The sequence below is a fragment of the Odocoileus virginianus genome, chromosome 9 (genome assembly GCF_023699985.2).
Source record: "Odocoileus virginianus isolate 20LAN1187 ecotype Illinois chromosome 9, Ovbor_1.2, whole genome shotgun sequence".
Lineage (NCBI taxonomy): Eukaryota > Metazoa > Chordata > Mammalia > Artiodactyla > Cervidae > Odocoileus > Odocoileus virginianus.
This window is the reverse complement of record NC_069682.1, coordinates 70688032-70714177: the sequence shown is the minus strand read 5'-3', so window position 1 is coordinate 70714177 and position 26146 is coordinate 70688032. Positions and strand designations below refer to the sequence as shown.

At 48.8% G+C, this 26146-nt stretch overlaps 1 protein-coding gene across 2 annotated transcripts in view; it reads right to left on the bottom strand.

Annotated features, from left to right (window-relative positions):
* Window positions 1-318: 318 nt before the first annotated feature.
* The window catches only part of EYA2 (EYA transcriptional coactivator and phosphatase 2), a 256976-nt gene continuing 231148 nt past the window's right edge, over window positions 319-26146 (bottom strand). For both annotated transcript variants that reach the window (XM_020887209.2, XM_070472728.1), the window contains 6 exons: window positions 24607-24665; window positions 18903-19063; window positions 16185-16299; window positions 15063-15184; window positions 10264-10364; window positions 319-1056 (listed from right to left, as the gene is read on the bottom strand). In XM_020887209.2, the coding sequence (XP_020742868.1) occupies window positions 976-1056; window positions 10264-10364; window positions 15063-15184; window positions 16185-16299; window positions 18903-19063; window positions 24607-24665 (639 nt within the window). In that variant the 3' untranslated portion in view covers window positions 319-975. The remainder of the gene's footprint in view (window positions 1057-10263; window positions 10365-15062; window positions 15185-16184; window positions 16300-18902; window positions 19064-24606; window positions 24666-26146) is intronic.

The window sequence follows — 26146 nt, the reverse complement described above, 5'->3', positions numbered from 1 at the left end:
CTGGGATCTTGTTGGAACCTCGAGGCAGAAGCAGCTCTTTCTACTGGTGTGGTTTTGCTGAAAGATTCTTGGAGCCATTTTTGCCACAACAGGGAAGAGCCTACCTGAGAAGTAAAACCACCCAGGAGAAAGTCACTTGACCACCAGGATCCAGCTATGCCTGAAGACATATATGGACTAAAGTTCCTGGAGATGCTTTTCTTTTTTTTGGCTTAAGCCAATTTGAGTTGGATTTGATACTTCTGCAATGAAAGAGGAAAAGACCAACATATTCAGAAGCTGCAAAGGTGGTCATCAAGTAGTGACACCCTACCCCACTTCAAAATGTAAACGTGGTTTTATTTAATGCCTCTTTCTGTCACAAAATACCACCTCCTCCGCAGGGTCCCCACTTCCCAGAAAACAAGATGGCAGTTGAAGGCACGTGCACTGTCCACATGTCGTCGGGTTAGGTCCTTAAAAACAAAATAAGCAACAGTCTTCCCCACAGCCCCGAACTGCCTTCGGAGCAGAGAGGCTTCAATTAGAACTGTGCGCCGCCAAACGCGCCCGCTGAGAAAACCAAAAAACCACCAGCTAAGAAAACCAGCAACACAGGTACAAGAGCATAATAGCGGAGTAATGAGAGTAGTCCATAAATTAAAGTGGAAAAAAAAAAAGCCTGTTCCCTTCTCATCACCAGCCCTCCCCCGAATCAGCAATTCCTTGCTTTTGTTCTGTGAGTCTTGTAGAAAAGTCTGGACTCTGAGCCAGCCCTCTTCCCCAAAGTTAAATATTCCAAAGCCACTGCTGGGTGCCCCGTTTCTCAGGACCCGCGTTGGGGCCGAAAGGACAACTTCTGAGATGGTCACTGGACACCTCTCGGCTGGAGGGACCCTGCCTGCTGTCCAGCATCTGGCGGGGGCGGCGGGGAAAGCCAGGGGCCTGGGCTGGTGGCTGCAGCTCTGACGGCAGGTGGGGAGGCCGCGGGCGCTGCTATAAATACTCCAGCTCCAGGGCGTGCCTCAGCGCCTCCAGGTCCGCGTGGCAGGATATCCTCCAGAACGGCATGTTGTGCTGGAACACAGAAGCGCGGACACACGGTTATGGCTCTGCAGTCCCCCCGGATCCCATACCTGTGGTGGGAGCCTTAGGAGAAGTCCCCGAGTCAAAACATCATGGTGGACCCCTCCCCGCCTCCGGATGTGATCAGTACCCACCAGTCTGGGCATCCTTTCTAGTTCTTTGGAGCCTGTTATTTATTTTTTGGCTTTGCCTGGTGGCATGGGAGAATCTTTGTTCCCCAGCAGGGATGGAACCTGTGCCCCCTGTATTGGGAGTGTGGAGTCTTAATCCCTGGACCACCAGGGAAGTCCCCTTCTGAGCCTGTTCTGATGACTTATCCTGCCCTGTCCAACATGTGGACTGACTGGCCCCTTTCCCCTCCGTTGGGACCGCCGTGGTCTTGATGTGCTCAAAGTGTTAGTCGCTCAGCTGTGTCTGACTCTGTGTGACTCCACGGACTATAGCCCGTCAGGCTCCTCTGTCCAGTATTCTCCAGGTGAGAATACTGGAGTGGGTTGCCATTCCCTTCTCCAGGGGATCTTCCCGACCCAGGGATAAAGCCTGAGTCTCCTGCACTGCAAGCAGATTCTTTATCATCTGAGCCTCAGGGAAGCGGTGCACCGACATGGCATCAAATCCACAACAGGAAAGCGATTCCGACTTAAAAATGTGCTCTCAGTCATGACGTTTCAGATAGAAAGTCTTGGCCAGATGCTACCATGTCTTCAACCCCTCCCTGACACTCACTAGTTTCCATGTGAACAGATAGGGCTGGTCCCAGAGACTTTTTATCTTTTCTTTACAGCAGGTGATGCGTGCTCTGTGTTACTGTCATGCAATGAGGTTTTTCATTTTAAACATAAGCGCGTTGACTGAAAGGGAAACATGAAGTAGATAATAGGACAGGCAGCATGCAGATGCAGCAGAAGTAATTGGTGTAAAAGAAGTGCTATGTTGATTACAGAAATTGCTCATGTGAAAGAAGAAATTTGTGAAACACTTCCATAGTGTGAAGGTTAAATGTTTAAGATTGCTCTTGTCAAAGCTCTGTTCTGCCTTCATTAGCTGGGTGACCGTGATTTACTCTTCTGCTTGTCTGAAAAATGCAGATAATACTTGCTGTATACCATGTCTATCTTGTTTTACAAATGAGGAGACTGAGGTGCACAGAGATTCTGTCTGACTCCAGGGAAAAAACTTGCCTGCGTGTTCATCACTAGAAAATGTAACCACAGACTGAAGCTGATGCCTGCCATCCTCCTCCTTCCCACTTCCAGGACCCTGAATTTGGCAGCACTGTGCCAGAGAGGTAAGTAAGGGGTGAATTATGATCATGTAAGCAAGCTACGACAACTCCAACCCTGTTTGTCAGGGATTTGTCCTGTATCCCTCCTGACTTATGAGCCACTGAAGTCAATGAGGAAGTTTGCTGGGCGTGTCTGGGAAAGATTTTCCTCCATGATTAGAGAGAAGCACCTGAGAACTCTTTCCTTCTTACTTTCCCCTTTCATTTGAATGATGGCATGTTAGTATGTGATGTCTGGAGCTGTGGCAGCTGTTTTGAGATCATGAGAAATGAACTATCAGAAATGAAAAAGCCAAAGATGATTAGAAAGGTAGAGCAAAATGATGGGAAGGGATACCTGGTGAATTTTTGGACCCACTGAAACGACCTAGGATACACCTACTTCTAATCTTGTAAGGTTAGCTAGTGTTTAAGTCTTCATTACAGCTAAAAGATACTGAGCATCCTCAAGACAGTCACTGGCCTTCAGTTATTTACTGAGTGAACAGAGGATGCTTGATGAATGTGTGTGAATGCCCCCAGTTCCGTGGTAGATCTGCTGCTCTGTGAGGTTCTCTGCCCACAGGGTCAAAACTATACAAGTGTCCTTTTGGTTCCAGGAGCACAATAACACTTTCCTGCCTCTGGGGGCTCTGCGCTTTAGATAGCTGGGTCAGGGCAAGGACTCTCTGGAGGGATGACATTTCAGTAGGCCCCAGAGAATGGGAAGGCAGGGGCCATGCAAATGTGGGGGGAGGTAGTCAAGGCTGAAGACGCAGCAAGTGCAAAGGCCCTGAGGAGGGTTTGAGCTTGGAAAGTCATGTTCACTGCTGCCTAGCATGCCTCTTGGCCCACAGTGGGCACTTAATATTCGTGGAATGAATGAAAAAAGGAAGGGAGGGAGAAGAAGAGGGAAGGGGAATTTCTCAAAGCAAAGTCCTCAATGGACACATCTTTTCCTCTTTTGCCCAAAAGAAGCAGAAAACGATCCATCATGGGCAACAGATGCCATCTCTTTAATGCCTTTCAGCTCCCCCACCCTGCTCCCCTCAGCCTGGCTGAGCCTTTCATTCTCTGCAAAGATGGATGTTGGTGGCTGCCTGGCCAATCCAGTCCCTCCTTAAACAATGTAATTTATTTTTCTGGGAGGAAATGAGCAAAGGGGAAGAGACTGTCTCAGCAGCCTCCCTCCCAGGCCTGGCGACTGCAGAGCCCGGGTGGATTTCTCACTTGTGGAGGGGTGGAGACAAATGACCCGCTAAAATGGAGACATTAACAACACTGTCAGCTGAGACAGCAGAAGCCCCCTGTCCTGTCACCGTATTTTACACTGCTCAGGTGTCCGGCGGCCTGGGCTAATGAGGCCCATCCATCAGGTCGGGAGAGCTGCTGGCGCACAGAGCTGCTCATTATCGTGCTGGGGCTGCTGCTTCAGACACTGGTGGGAACCTTCAGGGGAGTGGAGCGTATGGGGGTGGTGTGCCCGAGTCTTCTTTGGTGGACTCCAGTCTCTTCTGACCAGTTCGGGGGTGCGGAACGACAGTGTTTCAAACTCCTAAGTCCACCTCCTTCCTGCCAGGTGTCTGGCACACAGCACAGAGCAGTTTACACTGCAGCTATGTGACCTTAAGTAAATTAATTAACCTCTCTGAGTCTCAAACATGTCCTCTATAAAATGAAGTGGGATGGTACCCACTTTGTGGGGGGTAGGGGCTTGGAGGATTAAATAAAATGATGACATCAGGAATAAAGAGTAGTGGGTAACCAACCTAGACAGCATATTAAAAAGCAGAGACATTACCAACAAGGTCTGTCTAGTCAAGGCTATGGTTTTTCCAGTAGTCATGTATGGATGTGAGAGCTGGACTATAAAGAAAGATGAGTGCCGAAGAATTGATACCTTTGAACTGTGGTGTTGGAGAAGACTCTTGAGAGTCCCTTGGACTGCAAGGAGATCCAACCAGTCCATCCTAAAGGAAATCAGTCCTGAATATTCATTGGAAGGACTGATGCTGAAGCTGAAACTCCAATACTTTGTCCACCTGATGCGAAGAACTGACTCATTGGTAAAGACCCTGATGCTGGGAAAGATTGAAGGCGGGAGGAGAAGGGGATGACAGAGGACGAGATGGTTGGATGGCATCACTGACACGATGGACATGAGTTTGAGTAATCTCTGGGAGTTGGTGATGGACAAGGAGGCCTGGCATGCTGCAGTCCATGGGGTTGCCAAGAGTCAGACACGACTGAGTGACTGAACTGAACTGAAGGCCTGGGATGAGTGACAGCCCTGCCAGCTGTGATGGAGACTGCTGACTGGCTCCGTACATTCATTCTCCCCTTCTCTCTAAGAAAAATGCTCCGTCCTTCTTTTCTTCCTTTTCTTCCGTTGTTTCTTGCCTTGCTAGGCAGGAGTGGCTGAGAATCAAGGCCACATCTTCCAGCTCCCTTTGTGACAAGGTGTGACTTCCTGACTCAGAAATTTGGCCAATAGGATCTGAGCAGCAGTGATGTCGTATCGCTGTATCCGCGGTGCTCTTAAAGGGCAGGGGGTCCTCCCCTCTTCCCTCCTTGATTTTCCTGGTGGGAGAGTGAAGGCGTGGAGGGGGTGAGGAGCCGTCGTGGATTGTATGGTAACGGCAGCACTGGGGCTGGCAGAGCAACAAGATGGACGGGGCCTGGGCCCATGGGCTGCCCCGGCTCTGTGGGCCGCTAACGGGAGGCGGAGACAGCTCTCCGCTGTTGAAGCTGCCGGCCGGCATCTCTGGCAACGCAAACTCTGCTGTACAAAGCCTGGACCCCTGGGGACTACCTCACCCACTCCCTCAGCCTGGATTCAGTGACATACTTGCTCCTGTGGACTTTGCGCAAACAAGACACTGGGGTGAGTTTTTGTTATGTGGGCAGATTTTGTTTTTTTCTTATTTAAGCTATTTAATTTTGGAGTTGCTCAGTTGTGTGTGACTCTGCAATCCCATGGACAGTAGCTTAGCAGACTCCTCCATCCATGGAATTTTCCAGGCAAGAGTCCTGGAGTGGCTTGCCACTTCCTTCTCCAGAGGATCTTCCCGACCGGAGATTTGAACTCCGGTCTCCCACATTGCAGGCAGATGCTTTACCCTCTGAGCCACCAGGGAAACCCAAGCTATTTTATTAGGTACTTGCAAGTTTAGCTCAAATGAACACTTTTATACTTCTAATTTTTTAGTAATGATTTTCACCTTAAAATCCATTTGCTTGATATTAATACACCTGCATCGGCTTTTATTGTTAGTATACACATGAATACTTTTTCTGTATTTTTCAACTGTTCTCTATATTAGGAATCTTTCACATTCAGCCAGCTTTTAAAAAAAAAAACTGTCAGAAAATCACTGACTTTGATATTTTGCTTCATTCCCATTTATTGTGACGACATTTGGCTTTTTTGATATCAGTTTACTTTTGTGTCTTGTATTTGGCAGACTTCTGTTTTCTTTTATAAACTTCTTTGCCTTATTTTTAAAAATGTGTTTATCTTTGGCTGAGTTGGGTCTTCATTGCCATGAGGGCTTTTCTCTAGTTGAAGGGGGCGGGGGTCACTCTTCAGGTGCAGTGTTCAGGCTTCTCACTGCAGAGGCTTCTACAGTTGTCGACCACGGACTCAGGGCAAGCGGACTCAGTAGGTAAGGTTCCTGCGCTCTAGAACACGGGCTCAGCAGTTCTGATGCCTGGGCTCAGCTGCTCTGTGGCATGTGCGATCCTCCCGGACCGGGGATCGAACCCATGCCTCCTGCACTGGCAGGCGGATTCTTCACCAGCGAGCCACCAGGGAAGCCGCTCTTCTTCGCTCATCTTTCACTGGATTCTTTGCTCATCCCGGCGCCCCCTTGTTTTGCGCAAATTCGGACTCCTGTGTTCTTTCTCTGCTGGCTCCCCTAGAGGCAGACCCTCCTCTGAGTTTCTGAAGATGGATTTAGCTTCCCCCCACTACCCCCCAGCCCCAGGGAGTAGTAAGCGCGCCCACTTTGGGCTGCTGAGGGCCAACTCTGCACGGTTCTCCTGCTGGCCCCCTTGGCGCCTGTTCTCTGCAGGGGCAAAGATAAAAAGGCCGCTCAGAGAGGGCCGCCACTGCCTGAAGGGCACACAGCCACCAATGGCCGAGCTGGGATTTAGGGCAAAATATGCTCCCCTGGCCAAGTGTTTCCGTGAGAGCCAGGTAGCTGTAGGGTGAGGCGACGGAGGCGCCTGGGACACAGAATTGAAAGGGGCACCTGCAGGGCTTCCCTGGAGGTCCAGTGGTTAAGACTCTGCACTTCCACTGCAGGGGGCGTGGGTTCGATCCCTGGTTGGAGAACTAAGATCGCAAAAAAAAAGAACTTTAGTTTATGAAGAGGCATCTCTGTTAGCACCCCCTCCTCCTGGCTCTCTAAGGGAGGGCGACCTAGACTAGCAGTTCTTAAGCAGCAGCCTGCCCCCTAGGAGTGACTGTGTGAGTTTTGACTGTTGTCATGATTGGGGGGGCGCTACACGAGGTGCAGGCGCCTGCTCCATCCCACACACCTTAGACGTGAATGATTTTCAAATGTTCTGCCAGGTATTTAAGTAAGTACAAACCCATTCATAATAACCGGAGTGGAGACCCTTAACTCCACTTTGTCACATAAACAGAGTATCTTTCCCATGCTTTTAATCAACGTTTTCCAGGGCTGCAATGACTGCGAACTGGGGAAGCCTATATTTTGTTTTACTCCGAGCCTAACCGTGGGTTGCTCTGCAGTTTGGAGCAATCACCTGACGGCTGCAGCGCCTCGATGGCTCTGTGAGTGGCCGGGACTGCACACTCGTGTCCTGCATTTGCTGGGCTGCATCCTCAGTGACAGCGCTTTTGGGTGCAGGGCTCTGTGCTCAAACGTTTACCACTGGAGCACATGTTATTGTGAGTATAAATACGTGTGTGTGCTCAGTCATGTCCAACTCTTTGTGACCCTATAGACCGTAGCCCACCAGGCTCCTCTGTGCATGGGATTCTCCAGGCAGGAATACCGGAGTGGGTTGCCGTGCCCTCCTCCAGGGGACCTTCCGGACGCAGGGATCGACCTCGTGTCTCCTGCGTCTCTCATGTCTCCTGCATTAGCAGGTGGATTCTTTACCACTATCGCCACCTGAGGAACCCTTGAGTACAAATGACTTCCCTTATTTCTTTAAAAAATTATTTTTGATGAGGACCATTTTTTGAACTATTGAATTTGTTACCATGTTGCTTCTGTTTTATGTTTCGGTCCTGAGACATGGGGGATCTCAGCCCCCTGTGGATAGAACCTGCAGCCCCTGCACTGGAAGGGGAAGTCTTAACCACTGGACCACCAGGGAAGTCCCGCCCTTATTTCTTTCTGTATCACTGGATGTTGATCTCCAGGACACTATGCTTTTTATTTTCTTTTTAAAAATTTTCCTGGGGCAGGAAATTATGGTTTTAAGGAGGTTTTCTTATCCATTAGTATTTCATTTCAGGATAGTAAGTGATCATTTCCAAACATCTGCTACACCGCCCTAAGAAACCCCCTTTGATGTGAGAAGGCAAGTGAACGGCAGTGACTGCCCCTGGACTTCCTTGTCATTCTCCAGGTGAGAACCAGAGGGCAGGTAGCGTGCCCATGACCAGAGGCTAAGCAAGTTCTCAATCTAACTCTGATAGAAGCAAAGTTTATTTTGATCGCTGTCATATGCTTGGGCAGAGGTTCTTCTCAATTAGATCTGAACTTGCAAAAGGGGCTCTGGACTCCCCCTCCCACCCCAGCAGTGGGCTTCGGGTAGGTTCACCGGAGACCAGCTCTTGACCTGGCACACCGGTCCTGGATTCATGTGATAATTCATGAGGTTCACACCACTGTTTTGGTCATATCCTGGTGTATCACCCGTATCAGTCAGCTCACTCACTTAGTCTGACTCTTTGTGACCCTATGGACTGCAGCATGCCAGGCCTCCCTGCCCATCACCAACTCCTGAAGCTTGCTCAAACACATATCCGTTGAGTTGGTGATGCCATCCAACCATCTCATCCTCTGTCATCCCCTTCTCCTCCTGCCTTCAATCTTTCCCAGCATCAGGATCTTTTCCAATGAGTCAGTTCTTTGAATCAGGTGGCCCTAGGTATTGGAGCTTCAGCATCAGTCCTTCCAATGAATATTCAGGACTGATTTCCTTTAGGATGGACTGGTTGGATCTCCTTGCAGTCCAAGGGACTCTCAAGAGTCTTCTCCAACACCACAGTTCAAAAGCATCCATTCTTTGGTGCTCACCTTTTTTCATGGTCACCCCGATAGCTATGATTAATATTTTCTCCTCTAAATCGAATGTAAACCATGCCATGTGGTGGGTGGGATCTCACTTCCCTGACCAGGGATCAAACCTGTGTCCCTGCATTGGGAGTGTGGAGTCTTAACCACTGGAGCGCCACTGGTTAAGTACAGCCAGGTAAAGAAGTCCCTCTAAATCAATTCATTTTTAAAGTTAAAGAAATCCGCTTTAAAAAGAAGTGCTCAGAGTAAAAGCTGAAGTCCCTCCAAAGGCCCCAGGTACCTCCAAGACCGCACCTCCTGACCTGCCCTGCCCTTTGCTTGGTGCATCCCTGATGCCACGCTGGCTTTCTGCAGGAAGCCCCAGCCTTCGGACCTTTGAACTCCTTGGTTCCTCTCCCGAAATTCCCTCCCTCTGATGCTCACTTGGCTCACTTCCTCTCCTCCCACCTCTGCTCGGCCATCACCTCGCAGCCAGGCAGGCCTTGATCACCACCTGCACTACCAGCCTGCCCGCCCCTAGCGCCTCCTCTGTTCTCCACTCTCCGCTTTATTTTTCTCCAAAGCTCTGGCGGTCATCTGACACGCTTGTTACACTTAGGTGCTGACCGCTTGTCCCCAGGCTGTGAGCTGAGTGCCGGGTGAGAACGGCCTGTGTGTTCTGCTCACTGCCCAGGCGCAGTGCCTGCAAGAGAGGCCAGCACAAAGTAGGTGCTCAGCTAATGGAGCTTACACTACAGGTGGAGGGTTGGTGATGCAGCCATGAGTCACATAGGTAGCTCTTTCGTGACAAGAGGGGATAAGGCCTTGGAGGAGGAATACGGAGATCTGTGGGAGGGAAGTGCAGGCAGGCCTCATTGAGCTTGGAAGGTGGGAATGGGAGCTGGGAGGGAAAGCCTCCTCTGGAGGGAGGCTGAGGCTGGAAGAGCAAGGGGAGGAGCAAGGAAGGGAAGGGGAGGAGCCTTCCAGGAGGCTGCACCGGTATATGCAAAGCCTTCTAAGCTTTCCCTCTCCTGAGCCCCTGTCTCAGGACCTTCCATCTTCTCATGGATTTCATCCGCTGAGACCCTAAACATTTTTGCATTTCCTTAGAATCTGTTTCTGAGGCAGGAAGGGGGAAACCAGGTCCCCCAAATTAAGCTCTGTGACATTAACAATCCACTTCCCAGGCCCCTGGGTGGGGGGCAGCAGGCTCTCTGGGATGCTGTTGACAGGTCCAGACCCCGGACTTTAGCAGCTGTTTCTTTTCCAAGAACAGAGCTGCGGCCACCAGAACCCCCTGCCCATCTCCTCATGGGCCTGAGATCACAAAAGCAGGATTTTCTTTTTCATTAGCTTAATGCTGTCTTTATTAACTGGGAAGGGTTCCTGGAACATATGATCAGTGAGTATTAAATAAAACACACACGTGCACCAGCCCCCCCAGCAGCCTGCCCTGATGGAGGGTCTCTGGGCTCCCGAGCAGTTGTCCCAGAAACAATGCAAGGCTACCAGGGGCGGCAGCCAAAGGCACGGAGTGGGGATTTGCAGAAGGAAATGACTCAGGATGCTTCTGAGATTTCTGAGTGGGAGTGGACCAGCGACCAAAGAGCCTGGAAGGGAGACAGGCTCAACAGAGGAGGGGGAAGCGCCCTGAGAGCTGTGTGGACAAAGTACCTTTTTGGCTCCCTGCTCCTCTTCCACACCGTCGCCGATCACGATGTAGACAGCCTTTCTGCCAAACCTCTGCATTATCCTCTCGAAGCAGCTCTCCTTCCCTGCATGTGTGGAAGGAAAGGAAGATGCTTGGTGAGGACCCGGGACTGTGGTGCATAATCACCGCTAATTAAGAGCTTCCTTCATGCAGCCGTCTTCCTAAGGACCTGGGATGAGTCATTTCATCCTCGAGCAAACCTGGAGGTGTCCCTGTCCCCAGGCGACGGGACGACAAGACAGAGGCCCAGAGCGATTAAGAGGCTGGTCCACGAGGACCCAGCAGAAAGCAGAACAGGGGTTTGAAACAAGCTCTGGTGTCTATGCAGCTGTCTGGTGTAAGAGCGATGGACCCGTTTTACAGATTAGACGTGAAGCCCCGAGAGGTGAGGCGATCTGCCCAGGGTCCCAGGGTTAGGAGGCAGAAGTGTCGGGCTTCACGTGTCCGAGGGTGGGCAGCCTGGCGCCAGAGTGGCCCTCGTGTGATTCCCCGGTTTGCTTTTCTCTTGTTTCGTATAGATGACCATCTTTTCATGTTCTCCTTCATACCAGGTGGCCAGGCAGCAGCATCAATCCTGCACTGAATTCAGATCTTAGCTCATCCCGACCTTGTTGGCAAGTTTCGGAACGACCATCATAACAAGAAGCGTGCTAATAGTGACAGCTGTGACTCTATGCTGGCGCCTGCTCAGCACTTCACCTCCATCAGCATTTCTCAGCCTCGGTGTTCCTGATGTTTTGGGCTGGCTAATTTCTTTGCTACCCTGAGCACTGAAGGACATCTAGTCCTAGCCATCTCTGATCTAGAACTTTAGTAAAGGCTCTGCTCTAAGGAAATGCTTCCAAAGTATATATCATAAATTGATTTTTGCTCCAGAAAAAAACACAGGTAAAAATGTCTCATTAAAAACATCTCAACTAGATTTAGTAGTATTATACCATTTTAGGTGATACACACACACCCCCACACACAAATCAAGACACAGTCTCCCTCTACCTCTCCCCCAGAAAAACCAATATTACTTGTCCTGATGACAAATGCTGCTGTCCATTTCTAGTTACTGAATTCTCTTATTTGATGAAAGCTCTGAGCCTAAGGTGTTTTCTCTGTTAATAAGGGAGATTAGCAAATATGAAAAAGTTGTTGAAACATGATAACACTAAACTGAGACACTCTTCTTTAAAGAGCATTAAAAAATCAACAGTCTTCTGTGTGGGTTCAAGGTTAGGTTATTTAATATACTACCTAAAATAAAACCACCTCATGTACCATCCTGGGGTGGGAAATGTTTTCCTCTTCTTTCTTAGTAATAGAATTTCCTGAGTTTTAGCGGGGCTTAGCTATGGTCAGAGAAGGCAATGGCACCCCACTCCAGTACTCTAGCCTGGAAAATCCCATGGACGGAGGAGCCTGGTAGGCTGCAGTCCATGGGGTCGCTAAGAGTCGGACAAGACTGAGCGACTTCACTTTCACTTTTCACCTTCATGCATTGGAGAAGGAAATGGCAACCCACTCCAGTGTTCTTGCCTGGAGAACCCCAGGGACGGGGGAGCCTGGTGGGCTGCCGTCTATGGGGTCGCACAGAGTCGGACACGACTGACGTGACTTAGCAGCAGCAGTGGCTATGGTCATTTAGCTGTGGACTACATTTCCTAGATTCCCTGGCAACTGGTTGTGGCCACGTGACCAAGCTGGGCCAATAGAAGGTGAGTAGAGGTAAACCCCGCCCCTGGTGTTAATTTTAGAATACTGGACTTGCGTGTATCACTCCTTCCTCTTTTCTCCCTTCCCATAAGCTGGAATGACAATATGGCAGATTCTGATTTGACTATATACATGAGAATAAACAACACAAGAGAAGACTCTACACATGGACATCACCAGATGACCAACACTGAAATCAGATTGATTATATTCTTTGCAGTCAAAGATAGAGAAGCTCTATACAGTCAGCAAAAACAAGACTGGGAGCTGACTGTGGCTCAGATCATGAACTCCTTATTGCCAAATTCAGACTGAAATTGAAGAAAGTAGGGAAAACCACTAGACCGTTTGGGTATGACATAAATCAAATCCCTTATGACTATACAGTAGAAGTGAGAAATAGATTTAAGGGACGAGATCTGATAGAGTGCCTGATGAACTATGGATGGAGGTTAATGACACTGTACAGGAGACAGGGATCAAGATCATCCCCAAGAGAAAGAAATGCAAAAAAGCAAAATGGCTGTCTGAGGAGGCCTTACAAATAGCTGTGAAAAGAAGAGAAGCAAAAAGCAAAGGAGAAAAGGAAAGATATAACCATTTGAATGCAGAGTTCCAAAGAATAGCAAGGAGAGAGAAAGCCTTCCTCAGTAATCAGTGCAAAGAAGTAGAGGAAAACAATAGAATGGGAAAGACTAGAGATCTCTTCAAGAAAATTAGAGATACCAAGGGAACATTTCATGCAAAGATGGGCTCAATAAAGGACAGAAATGGTATGGACCTAACAGAAGCAGAAGATATTAAGAAGAGGTGGCAAGAATACACAGAAGATCTGTACAAAAAAGATCTTCATGACCCAGATAATCATGATGGTGTGATCATTCACCTAGAGCCAGACATCCTGGAATGTGAAGTCAAGTGGGCCTTAGAAAGCATCACTACGAACCAAGCTAATGGAGGTGATGGAATTCTAGTTGAGCTATTTCAAATCCTGAAAGACGATGCTGTGAAAGTGCTGCACTCAATATGCCAGCAAATTTGGAAAACTCAGCAGTGGCCACAGGACTGGAAAAGGTCAGTTTTCATTCCAATCCCTAAAAAAGGCAATCCCAAAGAATGCTCAAACTACTGCACAATTGCACTCATCTCACACGCTAGTAAGCTAATGCTAAAAATTCTCCAAGTCAGGCTTCAGCAATACTTGAACCATGAACTTTCAGATGTTCAACTGGATTTAGAAAAGGCAGAGGAACCAGAAATCAAATTGCCAACATCCTTGGATCATCAAAAAAGCAAGAGAATTCCAGAAAAACATCTATTTCTGCTTTACTGACTATGCCAAAGCCTTTGACTGTGTGGATCACAATAAACTGTGGAAAATTCTGAGAGATGGGAATACCAGACCACCTGACCTGCCTCTTGAGAAATCTGTATGCAGGTCAGGAAGCAACAGTTTAGAACTGGACATGGAACAACAGACTGTTTCCAAATAGGAAAAGGAGTACGTCAAGGCTGTATATTGTCACCCTGCTTATTTAACTTATATGCAGAGTACATCATGAGAAATGGGGGGCTGGAGGAAGCACAAGCTGGAATCAAGATTGCTGGGAGAAATATCGGTAACCTCAGATATGCAGATGACACCACCCTTATGGCAGAAAGTGAAGAAGAACTAAAGAGCCTCTTGATGAAAGTGAAAGAGGAGAGTGAAAAGTTGGCTTAAAGCTCAACATTCAGAAAACTAAGATCATGGCACCTGGTCCCATCACTTCATGGGAAATAGATGGGGAAACAGTGGAAACAGTGACAGACTTTATTTTTTGGGGCTTCAAAATCACTGCAGATGGTGACTGCAGCCATGAAATTAAAAGACACTTGCTCCTTGGAAGGAAAGTTATGACCAACCTAGACAGCATATTAAAAAGCAGAGACATTACTTTGTCAACGAAGGTCCGTCTAGTCAAGGCTATGGTTTTTCCAGTAGTCAAGTATGGATGTGAGCGTTGGACTGTAAAGAAAGCTGAGCGCCGAAGAATTGATGCTTTTGAACTGTGGTATTGGAGAAGACTCTTGAGAGTCCCTTGGACTGCAAGGAGATCCAACCAGTCCATCCTAAAGGAGATCAGTCCTGGGTGTTCACTGGAAGGACTGATGTTGAAGCTGAAACTCCAATACTTTGGCCACCTGATGCGAAGAGCTGACTCATTTGAAAAGACCCTGATGCTGGGAAAGATTGAGGGCAGAGGAGAAGGGGTCGACAGAGGATGATATGGTTGGATGGCATCACCAACTCAATGGACATGAGTTGGGTAAACTCTGGGAGTTGGTGATGGAAATGGACGCCTGGCGTGCTGCGGTTTATGGGGTCACAAAGAGTCGGACACAACTGAGTAACTGAACTGAACTGATGAGAATAAAATTAGAAGGGATGATAATGGGAAAATAAAATGGGAAGAACCTGGCTTCCTGGGTGAGTATGAGAACAGAATCACCCCATCAGCCTGGATCCCTCGCCTCTGGTCTGTTTGACATCTGAGAGATATTAGCTTTGGCCCTAATGTAATTAGGGTCGTCCCAAGGGTGGGGCTAGTGGTAAAGAGCCTGCCTGCCAATGCAGGACACAAAAGATGCAGGTTCGATCCCTGAGTCAGGAAGATCCCCTGGAGGAGGGCATGGCAACCGACTCCAGTATTCCTGCCTGGAGAATCCCATGGACAGAGGAGCCTGGTCGGCTGTGGTCCACAGGGTTGCAAAGAGTCAGACACGACTGAAGCGACTTAGCACGCACACATGCACTAATGTAATTAAACCCTTGTGTTTGTGGGTATTTGTTAATAGCAGCTTTGTGCACATCTTTACTAGTACACTTTGGAAAACTCCAAAACTAAGCAATTTGTCTAGATCAGAGGTTAATCCCAGTGAGTTATGAGGGTGGTTTGGGGAGTTTGGTCATGCCTCTGGACAAATTCTTTAACTTCCCTCATGTCATTAAACCTCTCATCCCGGCAGGCAAAATTGACCTTAACCCTTCCCCTCTATAGGTCCAGGTTCCCCTTACCTGTCTTGGTTGCACTGTAGATGTTCTCAATAGGAAACACAGAACCCAATCCGTACAGCAGGACTTTGGCCAGGGCAGGAATTAGTTGAGTGGTGGTGACTAGCACGTTGACACAATTGGGCCTGAGGACAAAGAAGACTGTGGGTCAGAACTCCGGGATAGCACAAGGAGTTCTGTAGCTGAGCCTGGAGTCAGTGGGAATTCTGGTGAGGTTTGAGGCTCTGGCTAAGTCATCTTCAGGTGACGGTGGCTGGAGTTCCAGGATCCTCCAGCCATTCCTCTCTTTTAAGCCTGCCTGACACATTAAAATTGAATACAAGTATAATACTTCTATTTACAAATCAAATGTTTATTGCAAGGGTCACTAAAATAGCTGCAGGGACCTACTGGAAATGTACCTGAGTGGTACTGAACTAGTGCAGGACAGCAGGGAGAAGTGAGGACCGGGGTAAACTGGAAAGCACGTGCGGGTTCTGACCCCTGACATCCTCAGAACCTGCAATTATGGATTAATCTTCCCTGTCTTTGGGGCCAAGTGTGTATCAGACAAAATGCATCAGTAGGATGGATTCAGCTCATGGGATGCCATTTTGTAACCATTCATAAATTGGGTAACCCATTCATAAGTTTGTAACCCATTCTTATGTTGGGTCATAAGAATTATGCTGTTGGTACAGAGTAATTTGTTCTCTGCCACAGGTGATTTTTTTTTTTTTTTTTTAGAGCAAGAGGCAATTTATTAGGAGGCCTAATAAATTGGAAACTGGACTCTTCTGACCTCACTAAGGGCCCACCAGGTGAACTGTGGCATCCTATAAAATGGTTTTCACAGGGCGATGTTGTGGCTGCAGGGTGTCGTGGGCAAGAGAAGACGGGAGAAGACAGACCTATGGACAGAAGTCTTCAGCTCTGCGGGCCCCTGCCTGAGTCTCTGCAGCTATCTGCTCATCTATGGGACAAGGTGTCCATGGTGCGGGCACATCCCAGCTTTATCAAATGTCTGGAAAGTGTGCAAGGGAGAATTTGGGGAGTCTGATTGTCCCAGTATGGAAGTGGAGGGGCCACCAGCCTCGAATGGGAGAAAGTTCAGTGGCACAAAGAAAAAATGGGGCTCCCACCTACCGGGAATTGATGAGGTTTAGTGCCTTCAGAGAGTGGGTCAGCCAGAGATCGGTCAGAGCTTCCAGCTCAGCTCTGAGCTGTAGCCAGGTCTCTCTCTTGGGAGCTCCTATCAAGCCTGTGGACAAAGCGAAAAAAGATAATAGTTATCATTTTAGAGGTTTGGGGGGAGCAGGGTGACGGAAAGAGAGTCGAGCTACTGTAGTTTGAGGTTTCAAGTCAGGTGACACCCAAGGTCAACTTCAATCCAGTGACCTTAATTTTATTTTGAGATTGACTGATAGGCTCAGTGGATGGATTGATCATTCACTACCTCCCGGATGCTGACTTATTAAGCGTTTTCTCTTTGCATCCTGTATCTTACTCTTTTTCAGACACACTTACTGAAACCCTTAGGATGCTGCCGTCTATGGTGACCCCGGGCTGGAGGTCGCAGCCCTCACTGGGCTAGTTCTGTGATACAGAAGGGGCAGCAGGAAGGGGGCCGCCCACCGGTGTTCTGCCAGCCGCCAGCTCCTTGCCTGTTGATACACCAGATAACTTCCCCTGAGCTGAGGGGAAAGCAGAACAGCCTGACAGATGCCCTGGGCATTTCCTGGGGCTTAACTTGGATGAGGACCCGAGGGCCTCTGTTAGCTGACTTGGTCCCTGTCGCCCCTACCCCAAGCACACCCGATTCCCTCCGTCTGTGTGCAGAGATGGGTGAGCAGGCAGGGCCGGCCCCGAGGCTGACAGGTTTGGACGTGAGAGGCCATGAAGTGTGGGCAGAGGTGGAGGAGTCACCGGCCCAGGACCGGCTCTGTCGCCTGGGCTGTGAGACCCTGGGTGCCTTACGCGACCTCTCTGACCGCAGTTTCCACCTTCATACAACATGCGTGATAAAAACCGATACCTGGCTTCCCTGGTGGCTCAGTGGTGAAGAATCCGTCTACCAGTGTGGGAGACACAGGTTCGATCCCTGATCTGGATCCCACATGCCACCAGGCAACCAGGCCCATGCGCCACAACTACTGAGCCTGTGCTCTAGAGCCCAGGAGCCGCAACTACTGAAGCCCACAGGCCCAGGAGCCGGTGGTCTGCAACGAGAAGCCCCCGCCATGAGAAGCCCTCGCATCACAACTCGAGAGTTGCCCCCTACTCTCTGCAAGCAGAGAGAAAGCCCGTGCCGCAGTGAAGACCCAGCACAGCCCAAAATAAATACATAGAAAAATTATTTAAAAGGAAGCTGTTACATTACAGAGATGTTGTGAAGGGCAAAACAACAATTGATTTTAGACAAAAAGCCTTCATAACAGAGCCTAGCATGGAGGAAATGCTCAAGAAACACTGGCTATTGCCAGGACTGCAGCCTCAGACAAGACAGAAAATCTGTCCTGAAGAACTGATGGTCTATCCACAGAAAGCAGACAACAGAGAACAATCTAAAAGACTCTCAAGCAAAACTGAAAGGAACTAGTGATAAATGCTACTGTTTCCTGAGTGCCTGCTGTATTCCAGGCACAGAGTCCTGCCTTTTGTATGCATTAACACCAAACCTTTCAGTTTGGGAAAGCAGAATTATTTTTATCCCCATTTCACAGACTTCAGAAACTAAGGCTCAGGGAGTTAGAAAGTGGCAGCGGGGGGACCAGAAGTGGGTTCTGTTCAGTTGGAGACCCTGAATTCTTCCTGGGACTCTACTCTTTCTGGGAATGGGGTCAAGGTGTAGATGGCAGATTCTATTATCTGCCTACTCAAATCTAATTCCCTTTACTGGCCAGTAGCTGGTTAGAGACACCGTGATAATAAAAAAACATCCCCACTTGCCTCCTGGGGGAGAAGCAGTCTCACCTGTTAAGAGTCAAAGGCTTAGAGAATTCCAGAAATAGTGATCGAGGGACTGGTCATTGGTGAACCCACCCTGCCTCCAGCCCCTTCCAGGTTTCTGATAAGCCAACGCTCTCCCGCCACTGAAGCTTCCACGACTTGGCTGCACAGTAGAATTGCCCAGGGAATTCAGTAAGTCCCAATGCCAAACGGCAGCCAGGCCAAGAAAAGCAGAAGGGGAAATTCCTCAGGGGGTTCCAATATGAGCCAAGCTTGTGAACCAGTGTTTTCACGAATCACCTGGGAATCTTGCTAAAGACAGAGATCTGACTCAGTTTCCTTGGGAGGGGCCTGGGAGTCTACATTTCTCACAAGCTCCCAGGTGATGCTCCTGTGGCTGCTCCAGGGGCCACAATCTCAGTAGTGAGGGCTGAAGCCCGTGGTCCTCAACCTTTCAACAAGCAGCAGAATCACCTGGAGTGCCAGCTAAGATGCAGAGGGCCAGGCCCGCCCCAGAGCTGCCGATCTGACAGGTCTGAGGTGGGGACCACAGAATCTGCATTTACAACAAGGCTCCGGGTGACCCTGAGGCTGCCGGTCCGAGGACCAGAGGTGGAGAACCATGGCGGGGCTGGAGGCGTGATCATGCATGGGCAGGACATGTCATCTCTTCCTCCGCTTCCCCAGACCCAAAGTGGGGATGACGAGATCCTAGCTCCCTCTCCCAGAGGGCGTCATGAGGGCCACCCCAGGTGAGCCAGGGTTTGTGAGCCTCTTGGAGCCTGGCGCCGAGCAGGTGGGGTGTGAGTGACAGCATCACTCTTGATGAGCTCCCCTTGGTCCAGGGGTGTGCCCGAGGCCCAGGCGGGCAGACCCTCCGAGCATCGTCGACGGCCCTCTCCCCGGCCCGCTCACCACCGACGTTGTTTTTGTAGGTGTTGTACATCTCCTTCACCCGCCGGTAGCGGAAGGCCAGCTTCCTCATCCAGTCCACGCCGCCGTGCACGCCGGAGCCCAGGCACAGGTTGGCTCCCGGGGCCGAACTGTGGAAGCCATCGGCGGAGAAGTTGTAGGTGCTGGGGAGACGGAAGAGGGAGAAGAGACAGGGTTACTGTGGGGAGGTGGGAGCTTCTCACCAGGAGACCCGTGGGTGGGCTAATGTTTGACTATGTCCCCGAACGTGTGAGGATGCTCTGAGTGCGTTCTGGGAGAAGCAGGGTCAGAGCTTTCATTAATTTCCTGAACAACGGTGGCATCCTCTGCTCCTGCCCAAGCAGCATCCATTCTCTTTCCTTCTGGTATCAAAGAACATCTTTGTTTTTTTTTTTTTTTGAGGGGCAGTCATTCTGTACCCTGCATGCAGTGGCCAAGCCAAGGAAAGCCTCTCTCTCCCCCACTTTGGAATCTGAAGCTGGAAAGGCAATTCCAAAAAGTGGTTGGCCTCGGTTCACCCCGAGAGAAGGGTCCAGAAGAAAACACGAGTGAGCTCTTGATGCTCTGATCCCCAAATCTGCCCTGCTTCACATGCCTCGAAAGGCCTGGCTGCTAACCCTTTTCCCCTATGCTGTGAGCGTCTCTATATCTTTCTATAGGCATTCCCTACGTTAATTTTATCTTTTAAACTAGGCAGAGTCAGACTTCTCTGGTGGCCCAGTGGTTGGGAATGCACGTGCCAATGCGGGGGACACAGGTTCAATCCCTGGTCCCAGAAGATCCCACGTGCTATAGAGCGGCTACGTCCCCAGGCCACAGCTACTGAGCCTGCAGGCTAGAGCCTGTGTTCCGCAACAAGAGAAGCCACCTCAATGGGAAGCCCGTGCTCTGTGAGGAGTAGCCCCTGCTTGCCCCAACTGGAGAAAGCCTGTGCACAATGCTGAAGCCAAAAAAAAAAAAGAGAAAAACTCAGGCAGAGTCGATTGCTGGTACTTTGCAGACAGAACCCTCCTTCAGCATGAAGCATGCCCTGGGGACACATCAGAGCGTCACAGGAAGTTAATGACAGGATGGCAGCTGGGAACCAGAAGGGGGAGTTGTGGGCAATTCGTCACCTCCAGCAGCTACAGCGTGAGAGGGAAAACCTCAGCTCTCACGGAACACCATTTTCTTTCCCTCCACCGGAAGCCTGGTACAGGTCTGCAAAATCATGGGACGTCACAAGGCAGTGTGTGGAGCAAAAACTTCCAAAGTGAAGGTCTCTTCAGAGAGAGGAGGCTTGGGTGGGGGGTGGGGAGCAGCTCAGTGTGGTACCAGGGCCTCTCATTGGGGGGGTTGGCTGACGTTTTTCTCTTCCTATTATTTTGTTCTTTCTGGATTTTCTGTGATGAGTTTAAGGGTGGAGACGTGATGCACTAGGAATGAAACAACACTGGGGAATTGTACCTTAGGTATTCCCAGTTCAACGCCAGTGCTGCGACAGAGAAAAGGGAATTTGGAAATGTGAAGCGCTGGGTCATTCTCTCCTGTGTGTGGGGATCAGCCTGAATATCAAACTGCAGACGACAAAACCCCTGCAGGATCCACAGAGATGCCTTGTGTGATGCCTCAAATTCGAAAGCAAATTTCACCACCGGGGCAGGCGGCCCAGGAGAACACTGACTGGGGTGACTTAATCTGAAAGGGCTCAGCTGCAGACGCTGGGATTCTCTCCAGAGGAGGTTGGATGGACAATCCCAGAGATACCAGCGGGGTGACAGAAGCTGTTCTTCAGACAAATTCTTGCCCATATGTCCATAAACACACACACACACGAACACATTCACCTGGGTCATTTTTCACAGACATTTGTGAGTGTGTACAAGATTGGAAGCAAGTAAGTCATAATATCAGCAAGTGGTGAGTTGGAGATGGTAGGAATAGGGGTGATCACAGTCTCTTGTCTGCTTTTTACTGAATTACTCAGATTTAAAAAGATGAGGAATTCCCTGGTGGTCCAGTGGTTAGGATTCCATGCTTCCACTGCTGAGGGTGTGAGTTCAATCCCTGGTTGGGGAACTAAGATCTTGTAAGCTGAGTAGCATGACCAAAAAAATAAAAAATAAATAAAATATAAATACAGATTGTGTGTAGTTAACGTACTTGACCACTAGCTTGATATCATGGTATTTAACATAGTAACTTCTGAGATCTTGAGAAGATTACTAAAAAATGTTTTCTGCATGGAGATAAGATGTGGCTGTTCTAACAACTTGCTTGCGTGACGCTGGTCCCAGAGCTGACACTTGCGTCTCCCAGAGGCTCTCGGTTAACCCGTCCACCACTGCTCTGTGTTAGCACAGACTCTCCTCCCCACCACCCCTGAACCACAAGGGAGCCTCCCAGCGGGTCTGACGCAGTGGATGCTGGCCCCAGAAGTCCTGCACGAGCTGGGACCATCTCCCCTGAGGACTGGGAAGTGAAATCATGGAATCCTTCCTCTTTCCCACAAAAGATGCCAGTGGGTTTGCTACACAGAGGTGTTGCTATTGCTTTTTTCTCAGCCCCTCCCTTGGGTGGCAGTGATCAGGGGCTAAAGAGAAATAAAATACGCCCAACTAGTGAAAGGGAGCAGACAACATCTAATCAAACGGACAGCCATTTATTAAGGGTTACTCACTGCGCTGGGCACTTTTTGAGCACATTCTTAACCTGATGAGAAAGGAGCTATGTGACTTTATCCCATCAGGGCTCCTCTTTTCTAGAACCGACACTTTTTCTTTTTCCACCTGAGAATTTTGCTTCATTGGGTATTTGGATAAATACAAGGTTACTTCTTATCTGAGTGACAACCACTATGACTAATATTAAATGGAAATCATTACATAGCTTGTTGTATGTAAGGTCTCTTACTCTGGATATTTTTTAGATTTTTAACTCATTAGTTTTATCAAGTAAAGGGAATTTTATGAGTTTTTTTCAATTGACACAGTAAGGGAAAATATTTTGGATATTTCACAATATTTTATGAAAAATATTAAGACACTTTTTCCTGAAATTTAAGTTTCACATTTTGGAGTAGTATTTAAAACCACTGATATGAGCAGCCTGATGAGTGATATTCAACTATAATTTTTTTGCACACGTTGGGAAAATACATATTTTTTTATGAAAGTCAGTGGTTTTGATAAATTACAATACAATGACCATGTCCCCAGGAAGACAAATTATAAGAGGGAATGTTCATAAGGTTTGAAATACAAATCTTGTTCCTAAGGAGAATCATATGCCCCAAGAACCCACGCTTTTTGCCATATGCTCCTTCCTCTCTACTGTCAAGGTTCTCACCTTGCTAGAGAATTTTGCTTTTTTATTTAACTTCTATCAACCTCTTTTCCATTTTTTTAAAGAGTCTGTGGAAGAACAGCTTCAGACCAGTTCCCATCCAGTGGTCGGAGCACTGCAGTCTCCAGTAGGCACAGAGGGCATCTGTGTGACTTTAGACCAGTCTGTGACCTTGGTTGAGTGGCAGTGAACTTGGGGGCTGGAGCATCCCTTCACCCTAACATTCCTCCTTTTCAAAAGTGGCTTGTTCTTTTTCAAACTCTTCTGGATCCCTGGAGAAGCAGAGATCAGGCAAGACCTCCTGGGTACTCACAGGAGATGGTACCACGCACGTGCAGATGGATCAGCATCCACTGCATCAGACCCGCTGGGGAAGCTCCCTTGGTATTGCAGGGATGGCTCCGAGGAGAGTCTGTGCTGCGCAGAGCAGCGGTGGGCGGGTTAACCTGAGAGCCTCCTGGATATGCAGGTGTCAGCTCTGGGATTGGTAGCCACCAGCAGCCCCTCCCTGGGTAGTGCAGAAAGGCTAGAGGATTTACTCTCGAAAAACGCTGACTCGAAACTCAGAGGACACCCAGGGGAGATGGCTGGATGTTCTGCCAAGAGGTGGAGGGCAGGGCAGGGTGTCCATGAATCCTGCCTCTCCCACTTATCAGCTGTGTCAGGTCGGGCAGGTTACTTAACCTCTCTGAACCTCCCGTTCCCCAGTGTAACATGAGGATGATAAGAGCCACTTTTTCCTAATTGCTGTGAAGGTGCAATGAGGTAAGCCACATGAAGCATCTGGAACAGGGCATGGCACAAGATAAGGACAGTACCACTGCTGGTTTTTACGGTTGGGTTTTTTTTTTTTAATTAATTATTTTTTGGCCACCGTTGTGGCACGTGGGATCTTAGTTCCCCGACCAGGGATCAAACCTGTGACCCTGCCTTGGAAGCAGAGAGTCTTAACCATTGGTCCACCAGGGAAGTCTCCATTTTTACCAATAACTGAGAAAAAAACAAGGGGGGGGGCATTTGATGCCCAGCACACAGTAGGTCCGTAACAGATATTTCCTGAATGAACACATGGGGAATTTGGCTCCTAGGGGCAAAAAACACCCTTGGATTGTGCATTCTTGAAGTGAGGTACCAAAAGCTCAGCTTGAGTCAAGGTTCAGAGGGGCACTGCTTTTGATTCCAAGCCAGCTGCTACAGTAGAAAGGATGAAAACGGAACACTGGTTGCTCATTGCTTTGAAAGGGAGAGTGGTTCCCAGGGATGACTTCATGGAAAGGACACAATTAGCCTTGATCTGGGATTTATTTACTCCATAAATTGAGCAGTCCTGGCGGGCACTGGAGCCTGGTCCTGGCCAGGCCTGACTGCAGCGGATTTTCTGAATGGCTAATTAAAGCGAAGCAGGCGATGTCCACTGATCACTTCTAATTGTGCAAGGCTTTGAAAAGACTTGCAGGGCTCAGTAACAGAAACTTTGATTTCTTTTTTTTGGAGTAAGTTGGAAGACACACCTCAGAAGCTAATGCTAAGCAAAATTACTACGAACGGCCCACAAGCAAAACATCGTTTTGGTCTCACAATACTTTTGATGGGCCGAGAGGTGCTGAATTGTGATCATTTTGATAAGCACAGATTAACGAGGGTTCTGTTTTTATAATGGGCAGGCTTGGAACATTCCTCAGCCACATTCTTCAGAAAGCTGTCTCATTTTGAGCAGTTGGGGACCTTATTTCTGGAATTCATGTCCTAGGAGTGTTTCCCCTAGAAACCAACATACCATTTATTCATTCAAGAAATATTTTTGAGTATTGACTGTGTCAATCTTATACTAAATAATATATATGTATATATATGTTAATGAGTGCAGTCAAACCTTGGAAAAACATGAACTAAATTCTTGATGGTAGTGATTCTGGGAGGCAAGATTAGAAGTGATGTATGACAGTTTTTACAATATGCATGCATTACTTTATTCTGTTTTTAGACTATTTTAATGCTCTATTTTTTGCTGTGCGCATGCAGCTTGTGGGATCTTAGTTCCCTGACCAGGGACTAAACCCATGCCATCATGCATGCATTACTTTAGTAAGCAAGGGAAAAAAAAGACCCACAAAGAGATAAGCAGAAGCACTGTCACAGGGAATTTGTGGAAAGCTCAGCCCCAGTGATTTGAGATGATGTGGAAGAAAAGCTGCAGGGTCGGGGGCACGGTTGTGCTTTTTGAGTTCAGAGAAACACAAGTTCCAGCTATGGTGGAGGCAGGCACACCCTGCCCTGATAACCAGCCTCCTCTCTGCATCCCAGTGATAGGCAAGCTTGATTCTCAATCCAAAGGGGCATTTTTGACTCCCCGAATTCCTACCTTAAATCTTGCCCATTGTCATCAGATGAGACATCGTCCACGTGGATCTGGTCACAATCCTATGGAGAATTTGGCAAGAAGAGAAAAAGGGAGATACGTGACTGGTGAAGCTGATGCAGCCTTTGAGAGCTGATCTCATAAGCTGGAGGGTGAAGGAGCACTGCACTGGGAGTCAGGAGTCCTGAATTCTAGTCCAGACTTTGCTACTAAAGGTTGGGTAACCTTGGGTAAGTCTCATCCTCTTCTGCCTTTGGTTTCCTTACAAAGAAGCTGGTTGGCTATAAGGGGTGGTGATGACTGTGTAATTTATCATGCACACCCTGACAGTTTTGCAGTGTAAAGGGGGCTGCTATTAGTAATACACTGGGAGGGCAGGCACAAAATAGGACCAATCCAATTTCCCTCTGTCCCCAGGCACACCAGGACCTATGGATACCATGGCCATACAGTGGAAGCCTCTGTTCTGTTCAAGGTGTTTCCTCTGTGTGGAGGGCTCTCTGCTTTCCGCTGCTTAGTGAACCTTGCATTCTTCAAGCATTAGCTTCAGGAGATGCCCCCTGCCCAAGCTCCCCTCTGTGTCCCACCATCTGTGACCATCATTTACTGAGCACTTACTATGTGCCAGGCATATAGTTTGGGCTTCCCTGGTGGCTCAGAGGGTAAAGCGTCTGTCTGTCTGCAATGCAGGAGACCTGGGTTCGATCCCCTGGTCGGGAAGATCCCCTGGAGAAGGAAATGACAGCCCATTCCAGTACTCTTGCCTGGAAAATTCCACGGACTGAGGAGCCTGGTAGGCTACAGTCCATGGGATCGCAAAGAGTCACACACGACTGAGCAACTTCACTTCTACTATGTGCCAGGTTACCCTTTCAAGTGCCGGCCATTCAACAGATTTTAGTAACAAGCTGCCGGCCACCACTCATACATCTCTCAGTTCTCTTTGCAGAAACACCTCAACACATGGCCGTTAAGATAGAGAGGAGGCGATGACATTGGTGGGCACGTGACCCAGGTTCAGCCAATCAGAGAGACCCAGGGTCTTCGGGCCACAGTGATTGCTTCAGAGATGAGGGTGTGGTCTCAGATGGACCAATGAGAACCAGCCCTGGGGCTTTTGTGAAAGAGGAGCTCTCCTTTCCCTGCGGCTGCTGGATGGTGGGGTTAAGCCTGGGGCTGTTAGAGGAAAGCAGGTCTGGGAGCTGGAGAGAGGGATGAGGTTCGATCACATGACTCGCTCTATCCTGCCGCAACTGAGAGGAGGCCACCCTGACCACTATAGTAGGCTGAACCACAGCCCCCCCAAAGATGTGCTATGTCCTAATCCCAGGAACATTACTGGGCAAAAGGAATTCTGTAAATTTGATTAAGTTAACCATCTCGAGATGGGGAGAGTATGCTGGTTGGGTCCTGAATTTAATTACAAGGGTCCTTGCAAGTAAGAGGCAGAGGGGTATTATTTGATGACAGAGAAGAGAACTGGTGCATTGAGGTGGAGAAACAGGCCACAAGCCAAGAAATACAGGTAGCTGCCAGGAGTCAA